Raw genomic sequence first — 15,469 nt, 5'->3', positions numbered from 1 at the left:
AAATATTAATATTAAGACCTTTGAAATAAGAGGGACACTGACTGTGGCTTTATGATTTATGCTGGGCTTTGCTCTAATGCTGTTTGTCACTTTTTATATATATATTTTAAATGACTTTGATAAAGATTTCACAGCTTCTCTGATTTAACTGTGTACGCATTATATGAAGTTATATTAAGCATCCTTGAGAAATGAAAAGGCACTATGTTTTTTTTGTTTTTGTTTTGCTTATTATTATATTTACTCTTTAATTAACAAGTTAATTCAGAAAAACAGAGCAAAAAAAAACATACATGAAAAATAACTCGTTAATTCAGAAAAACAGCAAAAAAACAAAACAAAAATCCATGAAAAATTAACTCGTTAATTCAGAAAAACAGAGCAAAAAAAAAATAAATTTCCATGAAAAATTAACTCGTTAATTCAGAAAAACAGAGCAAAATATTTTTTTTTTCTCATGAAAAATTAACTCATTAATTCAGAAAAACACAGCAAAAAAAAATTCCATGAAAAATTAACTCATTAATTCAGAAAAACAGAGCAAAAACTTTTTCTCCCATGAAAAATTAACTCATTAATTCAGAAAAACAGAGCAATTTTTTTTCTCATGAAAAATTAACTCGTTAATTCAGAAAAACAGAGTAGATTTTTTTTCTTCAAGTGAATGCAATACGCCTCCATACCCTTAGGCGTCAATATGAGACGCAGATATATATGGGCAAGAAGGCGCCTCCTAGTGGTCTAACCCTAAACTTACCCCAGAACTAAACCTACCATAACCGAACAAAGCTCTGTGCGTGTTATATTGACGAAAGGGTGCCATGTGCGTTTGATGATGAGAATGGTTATAGCCTATTCACTGTTTCTAAAGGCCTATGCACACATGCAACAGATGAAATTGCTCTTTGTTGTGTCTCTTCCACGAGCATCGCGTTTTTAAAATGACCAGTTAAACAGTTTTTTTTTACAATGTTGCATTGTAGCTGTTTTGAACTCAATAACGCAGTTCACGGAGAGGCACTAGGACCGCGCAGCGCGGGAGGAGCGTCTCTTTGTTCGGCGTGCACCATCCCTCCTCCTCCTCCTCTCGCGCTCCGTCCGCAGTGTCTCTCTCGCTCCTCATCATCACTGCTACACTGGGCTGGATGATTGCAGTGGCAGAAACATGGCTGTGAATCTCAGCAAGAACAGACTGGCCCTCTTAACAGCCTACCAGGACGTTATCAACGAGACGTCGGCAACCGACTGGTAAGAGAAATCAAACCAGACTTAAAAAGACTGCTTTCTTTCAGTACGCTGTTACTGCATCGCAATTAAAACAATTAAGCTGGCGTTCTAACTCTACGCGGATGGGTTGCACAGAATGGGATGCGTGGATTAAATGCGCTGCGATGGATCCTGGATCTCTTGTTTCCTATTTCTGGGGGCTTTTGTTTGATAATAAATCGTTTTTAAACCTCTTAATTAATTTTGTTGGGTAGTTGCATTTTAATAGTGCGTACTTTGATACATTTAGGACCCTAAAATGATACATTTTTAATTTGTTGGCATCTGTAGCTTGCTCGGATTTTACACTAGGTTGCAGTTCATGCTTTGACCTCCAGAGAGTTGTGCAAGGGATTCTGCACTGTTTGTGTTTGCTCAGTTCAGGGAGTCTTCACTACAGCGCTTGTGATTTGCCAGTTAGAAAGCATGGCCAGATGATCATGCCAAACCCCAAATAGTTGCAGCCTTCCTAATTATTTATCTTCTGAGTGAAGTGCATGAGTGGGAATAATGGAGATCTTTCCATTCGCCGGGATGGGCGAGGCGAGGCTGTCTGTCAACCTGTCAGCCGCTTATTGTGCTCTCATCTGTATCTTGTGGACAAGACGCGGAATGAAACGTTACATATGTTATAATAATCACTTGCATCCTATTTCAGCTTTTTGTTCTGCGTATTTTTTCATTTGTTTGTATGGCCCTTGTGGTTGTGGAGCTGTACAGGGCAGTGTATCTCTTTGTGTTGAAACGAAATTGTTAGTTCTGAATCATAGTAATGCGTTGTTGGTTCAGCACCCCAGACAAAAGTTGGGTTTGGATTATTTTGAGAAAATGTGTTTTGTTGTACAGAGCATAATTTGGACCCTGACGCTTTATGAGTAGTGATTAACCAATATATTGGGCTGGCTCATTGATATTTGAGCTTTTTGAGATGATCAGCATTGACCAGTAGAGTCTCTTGTTTAGAAATCTAATGAATCATAATAATTTTAATAAATGTAAAAATACTTGTAAATAGTTTTTTTTTAATTTTATTTATTTATTTAGATTTTTGTTTTCATGTTTTATGGGGACTTTCCATAGACATAATGATTTTATTTTCAAGATTTGTTATCCCAACATATTTTCTTTTGTCAAATCAACTTTATAATAATTTATTTAGTTGAGATAACTTATTATTTTGAGTTTCTGATGATTAAATTAATCTCCGTCATTGGATTAACTCACTTTTTCCAGTTCAATGAATCAACTGAAAATTTTAAGGCAACCCAGGTTACTTACTTTTTTAAGTTAAACCAACAATATTTTTTTACAGTGTAGTAATCACAACATTTTTTCTTTTGTCAAATCAACTTAAATAATTTATTTAGTTCAGATAACATATCATTTTGAGTTTCTGATGATTAAATCATTTTCCTTCATTGTATTAACTCACTTTTTCCAGTTCAATCAACTTAAAATTTTAAGGCAACCAGGTTACTTACTTTTTTAAGTTAAACCATCAATATTTGTATAATTATATTGTATATCCCCTTACACTAACCCTACATCTAAGATGCCTTTCTGCATTTTTTTTTATTAACATTTTTAACAAAAACATAATTTAGTATGATCTATACTCATGGGGACCCAAAAATGTCTCCACAATGGCACGATTTTTGGTTATTGACATCTTTGGTTATGGCACACCCCCTCCTCCACAACACACACACAAGAAACTGGACATATCAATCACTTTTCCACCCGAAGGATTCATATTCTCTCATTTTTAATTGAGATGTTTGTTTTCTGCATCAGCACTCTGTAATTTGCTTGATTATATGATTATATATTCATAAACTGATGACTTTGTGACACTGACTTGAAGGAAACAAAGACTTCCAGCTTGCCTTCCTCTTATTCACCCTTAAACCTCGGTCCAAACAATGCTCCTGTTCTACGTGTGTAAGACCACATGACTATACCAGACGCAAACACAACTCTTCCCTTTTCCTCACCCACATTCTGTAGTTGACATTATCATTGAGCTAACTCGCATTCCTCTTCCTGGTATTCATCCGTGTGTCATTACAATACAACCAACACCACGTTATGGAGCCTTTGTGTCTGGAAAACCTTAAAATGCAAAGTGTTTAAAAGATGAGATCAAGCCCAGAGGGTCAGTCGCATTTTACTAACCACCATTCACTGCCAACCGAACCTTCAAAACTGAGTAGATAAAGCTCCTAAACCCACGTGTAAGGTTGGAGGGCGAGTTCCAGGATGTTTTTCATTGGCTAAGGGCTGTCATAATTATTTAAAAGGATTTTGATGCATTGGGTGCCGTAGGGTTTAGAAAAGAAAGCTTTTGAAGTTTGTCAGGGATAGGTGACGCCAAGCCATTTGGGATGGAGAGTTGGATATCAGAGTACTCTCAAATATCAAAGAATCGTTGCAGAGACCGTTCGGGATGCTGATCTGAGGAAAGCGTATGGATATGTGATCCTCAGACCTGATGATTCTGGTCACCATTCACATTATATCAGCTGTCTATAGTGTTTCTGGAGGGCATTTTCCAATTTTTCCATTCTTGGTTGGGTCATTCTTTAGCTCCTGTTGGGTCATTGCATTGATTTTGTAAATCAGGGGTTCCCAAACTTCAGTCGCTTTGAAAACACTGCATTATAAGCTTGCATAAATGACTGTACACATCAATTAAATCACAGCCTGTTTTGATTATATTAGATATAGTGCTGCTCTTCCAGATAAGCTCAAGCCTTTTTGGAAGAAATCATGTGAGAGCCCCGGAGACAACTCTCCTGTTTGCGTTCGGCTGCCAAGAAATGTTGGGGAAATCACACCGAGGACTGGAGATTCATGTTCCTCATGGTCTACCAGACTCTGTAAAAATGTTTCCATTTCCCTAAAAGTGTGGTGTCAAGTCCAGATCTCAACTTCACCTGAGAGGAGTTTATCTCCCACAGTCTGATGCCTGCATTCCTTCTGCATCAGCTCACTATCTTAGTCATCAAGTCATCATTTATCATGCCGGACCAGTGCTGGGATGGGGAAGCTACATTAAAGGGATAGTTCACTTTGAAATTAATTTTTGGTACACTCAAGGGCATCCAAGATGTAGGTGTCTTTGTTTCCGAAGTAGTTTCAATTTTGATATTTTTAGGTCAAAGCGTTCTTGTGTCAGTCATATAATGGAGGTCTATGGTCACCACCTCAAAGAGCATGCACAGAGAAGTCCAAAGAGGTAAAAACGATATAAATACTGTTCGTTTCCTCACACAAACCGCTCGTTTCGTGTCTTAGGCCATCAATGTGTACTTACATTCATGAGTCATTAAATCATGTTTAATTTGGACTTCTCTGTGCTGCTCTTTGAGGTGGTGACCATAGACCTCCATTATTTGACTGACAGACAAGAACGCTTTGACCTAAAAATATCAATATCCCTTTAAATTGAACTCAATATTACAATAAAATTAGGAAAAACTAATTTCTGTCGAAACATTAGTGACAGACATATATAGGCAAGGCAAGGCACGTTTATTTATATAGCACATTTCATACACAATGGCAATTCAAAGTGCTTTACATAGAAGAAAATTAAAATAATCAAAAGAAATCAGAATAATTAAAACAGTTTAGAATAAAAAATAAGAAATAATGAAAAATAAAAATTATGATAAAATAAAATACAGTAAATTAAAACCGTTTAGAATAAAATGAAGTACAGTAACAGTCGGACGAACAGTGTTTCACAGTGCTCATTCAGTAAATGCACAGCTAAACAGATGTGTTTTGAGTCAGGAAAAACTCAAACTATTTAAGTGAATATTTTGGCTAAATTAACTTGAACTTTTCTATCATAACAGTAGTTTAGATGCAAAATAAGACATTTATGCTAAAAAAAAAATGCAGTACATCTTTTTGCATTATGCATTCCAGTCTGACAAAGTTTGAAATGCAAAGATGCATAAAATGAGTTTGCGACAGTGAGTTAATTTTCAGTCTAAAGCTTAATGTGATAATTGGTTTTGGTATTTATTGGTATTTATTTATTGCTATTTATACCCATTGGTATTTCCGACTGAAACTGATCTTAAATGTGGCTGTACTCAGTTCAGTTGTGATGCATACTGCAGTATAATTGAAGAGAGGACATGCAGTGTTCTCCCTCTCCAGACACAGTGGTGCGCTGTGTGGGTAGATGATCCTTTGGCTTCTCTCTTCACGGACTCGAGGCTGTCTGTGAAAGACGGCTGATTCGGATCATGGCTGTGTATTTTCTCTTGTGAGTGGCGTATATTAATAATAACAAAGGCGGCTCCTTGCTTGGCTCTTGACCCTTGACATTACAGGAGTGCAAACATGTCCACATCCCAGCTCTGATAAGATCCAGGCCACAACATTCTCAAAGTTCAAAGTTTAGCATTTTCAACCTGGGTTTTTTTTTTTGTTTGTTTATTTGAAAACAACTATTTTGTCAATGTAATCAATTATTAAAATAAAAATGATATACATCAGGTGCACAAAAGTATTTCCTATCAATTATATTGATTAGTTGATGGGGATAACATTTTATTTTGCATATATCAGTAGATTAATTGCTGATCCATTAGTTATTAAATAGTTGTTAGCTGCTACTCTGTGAACGTGCAGACTGAAAATAGAGAACGAATTGTAGGAGTTTGTTTTCATAACCTCAGCAAATGTGATTCCATATTTAAACTCTACTGGAAATGAAACAAGACTGAAATATTTTTGCTTGTGCTGCGTTGGTTGAGGTTTGACTGCTTTCAGCTAATGATCCTTTAATGGTGGCGAACTGTTGATTTACCAATTTGTGATGTCGACAATTTGTGTCAGAACTGCGACAAGCGGTTTGATTGTTTTGGCAAAATTAAAATCATTTTGCTTGCACACAAGAATGTGGAACAAAGAAATATGGTCATATGAAACCAGTATATTGTTGTGTCAGGAGTTTTAACTTCTGCACTGAAAGACATTAAAGGAGTAGTTCACTTTTAAAAAAAACTTGCTGATAATTTACTCACCCAAGATGTCCATGTCTTTCTTTCTTCAGTCGAAAAGAAATTAAGGATTTTATATGGATTTTCTCCATATAATGGACTTCAATGGGGACCAAACTTAAATTATTATATATTTTTTTTAAATGAGCGATCATTTCGCTTGATAAAACCCTTATTCATCGTCTGGAATCGTTTAAAGCCCTTTGAACAGTTTGCACTGAAACTGTCTTTTGGTCCCCATTGAAGTCCATTATATGGAGAAAATTCATGGAATGTTTTCATCAAAAACCTTAATTTCTTTTCGACTGAATAAAGAAAGACATGGACATCTTGGATGACATGGGGGCGCGTAAATTATCAGCAAAAGTTTTATTTAAAAGTGAACTAATCCTTTAATGGCCATACGGTTCAATAAAGGGACTTTTTTTTTTTCTGGACGGATCACCAAATTTTGTTCAGACAATGTTTATTAAAGGCCTAAGACGATATGAGCGATTTGTTTTTGTGGGGCTGGACATCTTCTACTACATCATTGAGAAACTGGTGATAATCATGATTATGATGACATGGCACTTTTGGACAGAGCAATGCGATCACAGGCGGATGATAGCTCTGCTAATGTGTTTTGGATGTACCGATAAACCAAACTATTAATAATCTGCTGGTGATGCATTTGCTGGAGAGGTTCGTGCTAGCTCCAAAAAGTCTTTTAGACCGGTTTCATTGCATTAACAAAGATTTGTTTGAGGATTCACACAGAAACGAGCTTTCAGAGAGCGAGATCCCACTGGGTTCTGACCTGATGGAACTTCCCATCAGGAAACTCTTCTGCTAAAATAAGTTTCCCAGTTTCCTTCTGGTAACAGCTACTGACTTCCACACATCAAAAAGCTCTTTGTCTTTTCATTCATTTCAGTTTTGTTAGTTGATCTAATTTTAGACCAAAATGTAATGGCTGTGAATATTTCTGATAGTTCACTCTGTTTAATCTTTAATTATTCAACTAAACCAGTTGGATCTGGGAAATCAGTAACTTATTGTTCAAACATTTCCCTCAACCCTGTTAAAACTATTTTCCGAAGTAGTTTACTTCCTTGAGTGGATGTACAGATTTGAGTCCATTCTCATATTTAACAGTCAAACATGAACAAGTGTTGAGAATTAATCTGAAAGATTTAACTTGTGTTCAGGACAATTTAAGTGCTTTATTGGCAGCACTTCTGAAGCAGACTAGTGAAATCGCATAAGATTGTCTAAGTGGTATTAAAAAAAAACATTGTCTCCATTCAAACGGACATGGGCAAAATTTCCTTAGATTATATAACCGATTTAGCTGTTTTTGAGTCACCTGAGTTTAGTCAATAGAAAAATTAATCTTTACGCTATGAAAATAGTATTGAAAAAGCACACTTTGCATTTAGCACACCCTCTTTTTTTACATTGCTCTCTAGAAAACTTTGTTCTGATTGGTCAAAGAATTCTGAGGTAAAATCAAATGTATTTGCATAATGGCCCCTAATTGTAATTAACTAATCTCATTTCATACTGCTAATGCTAGTTTTGTCAATCTTGTACCATTCTTCTGACTTATACTTAACAGTTAAATAATTTTAAGTCAGAACTATACTTAATTTTTTTAGGGCTGTCAAACGATTAATCACGATTAATCGCATCCAAAATGAAAGTTTGTGTTTACATAATATATGTGTGTGCACTGTGTATAAATATTTTGTATAAATACACACACATGCTTGTATATTTAAAAAAAAATAATATTTTTATGTAAAATATTTATATTTACATATAATATAAATTATATATAAATGTATTTATATGAAAATATTTCTTAAAAATATATATAAGCATGTGTGTGTATTTATATATATAAAAACAATTATACACAGTGCACACACATATATTATGTAAACACAAACTTTCATTTTGGATACGATTAATCGCGATTAATCGTTTGACAGCCCTATTTTTAATTTTTTTTTACAATTATGCAGTTTTTATTTAAAGATATATGCTGCACAGATTCATTATTGTCTGCAAATGTCTAATAATATGTGTAATGTTTTTCATCGGTAGAAACTATATTGATTGATTTTTTTATTGATTTTTTTCAGGTAAATTGTAATGAAATAACCAAAAGAAAAAAGAGTAGGCTGAAGCCGAGGCTTATATTTGCCTACCCTATTATTTATTTTTTCATTTCGGTGGGGTAATGTACAGTCGGTGGGTTGTGATGGCAAAATAAGCACATTCAGGACCCTCGTTTCACATATTTTGCAGTAATGATTGGCTAGTTATACATGATCACCTGACTGAATCTCTTGAAGGTGTTGATTAGTGTTTGAACTCTATATAATTACACTCTCTGATAAAAATAGACCTTGTGCGTCACTGTTTTTTTCCATTAAAAAACAATTTAAAGGACTTGTCTTATGCTTTATAATAACTGCTGTTCTATATTGCTCCTTGAAGTGGACATCATTGCATTAGTGAGATTGGATCTATTTTTAGAGTTGAAGGTCATTTATCTAATAACCATCTGCACCAGTTAAAGCTTTAAGATCATCGTTCCTCACTGAACATGTCAAATCATGGCTGTGACGTTTCTGGAAATTACATTCCGACTGATTGAGAGGGAACTTTTGAGGTCTGAATTTGAACCAGGATGAATTTCTTTATTTCACAAATCGTAAACTCAGCGATGAAGATATGAAATTATTTTTAATGCATTTATTGTCTTTGACACTTGACGTTTTCAGTTTTCCTCCATGGATTCTGTTCTAGAATATCTTATTTTAAGCCGACGTGCTGAAAAATGTGCTCTAATCCTTTTTGAAAATGTATATTTCTGTCTCTGACAGGGACTAGGCTTATGTTAGTGGATTTATGGGAAATGATTTGCTCAGTGTGGGTGTCGCTGAGGTGAGGTTTGAATCTGAATGAATCGGAAGAGCCTTTTATCTCTGAAGACGTTTCCTGTGGCGTTCATCATAGTGCAAATGAGACAAATTTGGTTTGCTTTTACAATACAGATTGTTTCAAAGCAGCTTTACAGTGATAACAGGACAGTAATGGAGTAGAGATTGGCTGTATACAGCATGATTTGATTCATTTCCATTGTAAGAAATCATTAGTTATTAACTTAGACGTTTACACAACACCATTTTCAACTGAAAACAGAACGTTTTTAATTCATTTCTGCCGTTTATTTACACACGACAACGGCGTTTTGGTGGCCTGAGAATGAAAACTTTGAAATTAAAGAAGTGCAAGTTTCAAGTATCATCTGTGTGTAAAGTTAAAAAATGTGAATCTGTGAAAAGTGACTCATTAGGGTCACTTAATCTATAAGTAAACATTTTGTCTTCATACATTTCATGTTTCTAAAGTCACAGGCAGTGACTTAATCATGATTTAATCATGATTTCTGCGTGAAAATATTTGTACTCACAAAAATGCATATTAGTGAATGGAGACGCATTGCTATTTACACATGCACAGATTTCTAATGTAAAGCGGCGTCGGATCTGTGGAGGTTGGCGTCGCAGTGAGCACCGAGTGCCCCGTGAAGACCATCTGGCTGTGTGCTTACTTAGCCTCGCTCTCATCCACAATAACATTCGCTTAGATTAATTCTGAATCCTGCAACAAAATAAGTTAGCTCGCCTGTCAACTGATTCAGGGGGATTTGAGGAAGAGGAAGATGTACTCCGGATGACAAAACTAGCAGGTCTAGCTATTTTAGCTCACCACTGCGGCCAGTGGTTGTACGTCTGCTAATAAAGGCTGGCCCACACTAAAAGATTTTTAAAATCCTATCAGATTTTCAAAATGTGAGAAACCACAAACATGACAATTAGATTTAGATTTGGTTTTGTTCTTATAGTGCTGCAATGTGACCATGACAAGAGTCCCAACTGTGAAATCTCGCAAAATCAATTCGATTTAGACCATTGATAGTTTGTTGATAGCATTTGTCTGCACACTCTAACTCACATAATTCAGTACTATTTTATTTGTATAGTTTGATATTGTTTGTGCATCTGTATAGACAGATATCCATCCCTCATCCAATCATCCTTCCATTGTGGATCAATATCATGGATAGAGACATAGAAAAGGGCTGCACAGTTTTGCGATAAATAATAATAAATAAAATTATAAAATATTGTAATTGCAATTAAATTGTGTGTGGCAGCTGCATGTACAATTATTATTATTATAATACTAATAACAATAATAATAATACAAATTAGCTTAAAATAATAATTTAAAGGGTTTATTGCATTAAAAACAGGCCATATTTTTAATAAATAAAGTAGTACACTAAATTTTAAACAATTCTGACTTTATATCACGCAATTCTGACTTTATATCTCGCAATTCTGACTTTATATCTTGCAATTCTGACTTTTTATCACAATTCTGACTTTATATCTCGCAATTCTGACTTTATATCTCGCAATTCTAACTTTATATCGCAATTCTGACTTTATATCACGCAATTCTGACTTTATATCTCGCAATTCTGACTTTATATCACGCAATTCTGACTTTATATCTCGCAATTCTGACTTTATATCTCGCAATTCTGACTTTATCTCGCAATTCTGACTTTATATCGCAATTCTGACTTTATATCTCGCAATTCTGACTTTATATCTCGCAATTCTGACTTTATATCGCAATTCTGACTTTATATCTCGCAATTCTGACTTTATATCGCAATTCTGACTTTATATCTCGCAATTCTGACTTTATATCGCAATTCTGACTTTATATCTCGCAATTCTGACTTTATATCGCAATTCTGACTTTATATCTCGCAATTCTGACTTTATATCTCGCAATTCTGACTTTTTATCACAATTCTGACTTTATATCTCGCAATTCTGACTTTATATCTCGCAATTCTGACTTTATATCTCGCAATTCTAACTTTATAGCGCAATTCTGACTTTATATCTTTTAAATTATGTGTGTGGAAGCTGCATGTACAATTATTATTATTATAATACTAATAACATTAATAATAATACAAATTAGCTTAAAATAATAATTTAAAGGGTTTATTGCATTAAAAACAGGCCATATTTTTAATAAATAAACAAGTTATCATTAAAATGTTTAAAATTTAGTGTACTATGAATTTCATAGTACACTAAATTTTAAACATTTTAAATTCCAACATTGTTTGTGAACGTCCAACAAAGTTAAATGTATACTCAAACCTGAAAAGTTGTGTGGCTCCTTTTTCATTTGATTATCATTGTACACTTGGCGGCTTAGTTTGTAACACTGTGTTAGAACTAACCCCGCTGTGTATTACATATTTTAACCCTAGCTAACAGGACAATTTTTCAAAACGGTGCTATGTTTGAGCCAACAAGACAGTGATTAGGGCAATATAAAGTTAGATTTGGAAACGTATACACAACCGAAAAAAATATATGATGAAAAAAATTACTTTCATGGTGTCAAAACACTCTTTGTTCAGTATCTTTACGAAATATGATCAAAACTTTCGTGCTTTAGATATGAACTAACAAACACTGTAATATACCTTTAGAATTTGAGGTAAACAAAGTGCACATTTCTTACAATTATGCACACTACTTTTTCACAACGTTATTCAAAGTCACATGGCTGCAGTCCCTATCTTTTGATGATTTATCTCAGTAAATCAAGGTCTTGGACTTGCTCACCATGTCGAGGGCACGATTTGTCTAAAGGGCACGTTTTGGCAGGCCGGCTGGGTATTCAAACAAGCAGTCGGCCAGACGGGCTCCCAGCCTGCAGGGACAAGATAACAACCATAACATTGGGAATCAGTGCATCAGTATATTTAGACCAATGGCAGTCAGCTGGGCGGTTTTGGACACTCACACACTACCTGTTGGCTTCGACACCTGCCATTGAAACAAGTCCAAATCCCTCAACACTGTAATCTGTATCAATCCCAGAGAATTAAGGACAGATTTACACAAGTCCCCACATATGCAGGAATGAATGACACAGTTTAAAGAAAAACACGCAAAATGCATACGAGTAATTTTACCATTTAGGTCAGGTTCTTTGGAGCTTCCGGGGGAATTAGCCTAGTCCTTATTAACATTTAGATGCTTTTGAGAACCCTTTTTATGTCATTTCACCCAAATTATAATCAAATGGGATAATAATTTTATAATCAAAATTATAACCAAATTATAATCATAAAGCCTGCCTTCAGATCAGGCAGGCTTTAAAAAAACAATTAATTCCAGGATCGTTCAACGGCTTTACCTCATGTGATCTGTACTACTAGTTTTGGTCTTTGATTTTAAATTTGAGAGAAATAGGAGATATTCTGTGACGGGGGATTATGGAAATGGGGCCACAGCCGGCAGGACAAATGCTGAATCGCAGTCAGAAAGCCTCCGCTGAAGCGATTGATCAAGTGAGCTGAAACCAGAAGTTAAATGTCACAGAGATATGACTGTGCATGAGTCGAGTGATTAAAATGGGGAAATGCTTTCCGTGTTATGTTTTGGTTGGAAAAGGCTCTCAGCCAAACTGATTTGAGAAGCAGAACTAAGGGTTGTATGAAGTATAATAAATCTCAAATAAGTATATTTGTCTGCGATTGTAAGGAATTTGTAGATGGCCGCAAGATAGCACTGAAACTACACGATGAACAGGTATGATTGAGTAGTTGTTTTTATTGCGCTGTGTGATGTGATGTGTGTGTATATATATATATATATATTAGAGCCAGGCCGATATTATCGGCCGATATTAGGCATTTTCCATAATATCGGTATCGGCAGTTATAACGGCCGATAAATGAATATTTAAAAAATAAAATAAAAACGGATGAAACGCGCTTCAATCATCTCTCCTTGGCCTGTTATATTGAAAATGTATGTTTTACACTTTGCAGTATGACGTTATCCATTGCTAAATTATGGACTAGCTAACCACAAAGCTAGCTAACGCCACTATCATCAGTGGAAGACCGCTAACGTTAACATTAATGAGCTTGGAAACCACAATTAACTTTTTCTGCCTAAATAAAGTAATGATTACTGTATTTATAACTAGAATATCTCTAGTTACAGTCCCTGCATTGTAAAAGTAAGTTATACTTGCGAGGAGTGAACATTTAGACATGGAGAAAAAGTATCAAACGTATCTTGTGCAGAAAAGTTAGCTTTTCTTTTACACGTGTGTGAAATCCAACAATATTTAATAATAAAAAAAAATATCGGCCGATATATCGGATTTTAAAACCCAAAAATATTTTTGTATCGGTATCGGCCTTCAAAATCCTTTATCGGTCAGGCTCTAATATATATATACTTAAATATACAACTTAAATATACAAGCTTGATAAAAATGATCATTCTAGAAGAAAATTTCAAATGGCACTTAGAGGCTTTTGCATCTGAACTCTTTATATATATATATATATATATATATATATATATATATATAATATTACACTATTCAATTCTAAATTGAGCCCTATAACAAATAAATAGCATTTCTATATACATAATACACACTGTTCAAGGTTGTGGTCATTTTTGAAAGAAGTTTCTTATGCTGCTCATTCATTTATTTAATCAAAAATACAATAAATTTGTGAAACAATACCAAAGTTTGAAACGCGTGTTTATTCCTATGATTTCAAAGCTAAAATTTCAATCAGCACCATTACTCCAGTCATGATTTTTTCAGAAATCATTCAAAAATGATGATTTGATTCTCAAGAAACATTTGTTATTATCATCAATTATGGGAGAAAAACAGTTGTAAACTCATAGAAAAGCCTATATATGGCTGAAAGTTGCTAGTATTATTGTTTTAGTGTCTTCATCATCATCATCATCACAGTCCCAGTATTCTTCGATTATTTACAGCTCTGATCAACAGATCTGCAGTTATGGCGCCGGCTGCATCAATAAAATACTCACAATTGCTTCTTTAAAGCAGTGTCTCAGAAGCAATAGTGTTTCTGCAGCTGGACATCGATTGTTTTTGTGTTTCCATTCCTGTGGATGTTGTCCTTCCTGCTGATTATGAAGACATTTTAAGAGATTTGGAAGCTAAGAGTGTGTGGATATAAGAATGATTGTAGGTCTTAGCGTTTTGCTGTGGTAAGCACACTGCTTAAACTGATGGGGCAGAGGGGGCGTGAGGGGGATTGATGGGTACCGCCGCTTTAATGCCAGGCCATAGAGACACCGCTCTGATCTGTTCTTTCTGGCCGGATATAAAAACCGACTACGCCCAGACAGTATATCCAAATCTACCCAGCCTAATTCATCACTGTTTGTTCTGTCTCTTGTACCGGGTACAACCTCATCGGATCACCCACCCAGTGTCCAGTCAATGGATGAATCTTTTGGTGGCAATACTAAAGGCCTTTAGCTGGGAGATGAAACTGCACCAGGCCACGTCACTCCTGGCCAGCGGTCTGCTTTCTGCTGTGGTGGGGGCAACCGGATTGCCGCAGTGGAATTTTAATACCCTGCAGGCATCAATCAGTCGGAAAGGAGCTCGGCACATTCCACCTATGTTTGCCATTCTCGGTCATGTTACAAACTGGTGTGTCCCAAAGAATGCCAATTGGACTTGTGTTAGAAATGGCCAAGAACATATCAGACGTCATAAATGTACACAATGCAAAGTATTTTTGGATTTTTCTTGCACCCTATCTTCCTTTTTTTCCAATAACATGTTCTTTAGAGAGTTTTTGTATCAAATATGCTTGGATCACTGTTTGAATAATTGAGATAATAAGCATTTAATAGTAGAGCGAGCCAGACCGATATATCGGCCGGCCGATATTGGACATTTTCCAAACTATTGGTATCGGCAGTTATAATGGCCGATAAATGAATATTTCAAAAATAAAATAAAAACGGACGAAACACGCTTCAACCATGTCATGAGTGTTGTGTAGTTTGTCCACCAGAGGGCGCTCTACACCGTTCCTGTTGGCAACACTCGTTGAGTTGGTCAGAATAACAATTAAAAGAACATCCCCATCAGTTCTCTAAACTCAAATAAGCAAGACAAAATTTGTGGCCGGCGGAAGTTTCCTTGGCCAGTTATATTGAAAATGTATGTTTTACAATTTGCAGTATGACGTAATCCATTGCTAAATTATGGTTCATCATAGA

The 15,469-nt window shown here is 35.3% G+C and overlaps 1 protein-coding gene across 6 annotated transcripts in view; it reads left to right on the top strand.

Annotated features, from left to right (window-relative positions):
• The first annotated feature begins 758 nt into the window (after positions 1–758).
• dbn1 (drebrin 1) overlaps positions 759–15,469 on the top strand; it is an 81,265-nt gene continuing 66,554 nt past the window's right edge. For all 6 annotated transcript variants that reach the window (XM_039676153.2, XM_039676152.2, XM_039676156.2 and 3 more), the window contains exon 1: positions 759–1,248. In XM_039676153.2, coding sequence (XP_039532087.2) covers positions 1,166–1,248 — 83 coding nt within the window. In that variant the 5' untranslated portion in view covers positions 759–1,165. The remainder of the gene's footprint in view (positions 1,249–15,469) is intronic.

The sequence above is a fragment of the Pimephales promelas genome, chromosome 19, assembly GCF_988280905.1.
Source record: "Pimephales promelas chromosome 19, fPimPro1.hap1.1, whole genome shotgun sequence".
NCBI lineage: Eukaryota > Metazoa > Chordata > Actinopteri > Cypriniformes > Leuciscidae > Pimephales > Pimephales promelas.
The sequence above is the reverse complement of the archived record's forward strand: the minus strand, read 5'-3'. Positions and strand labels throughout refer to the sequence as shown.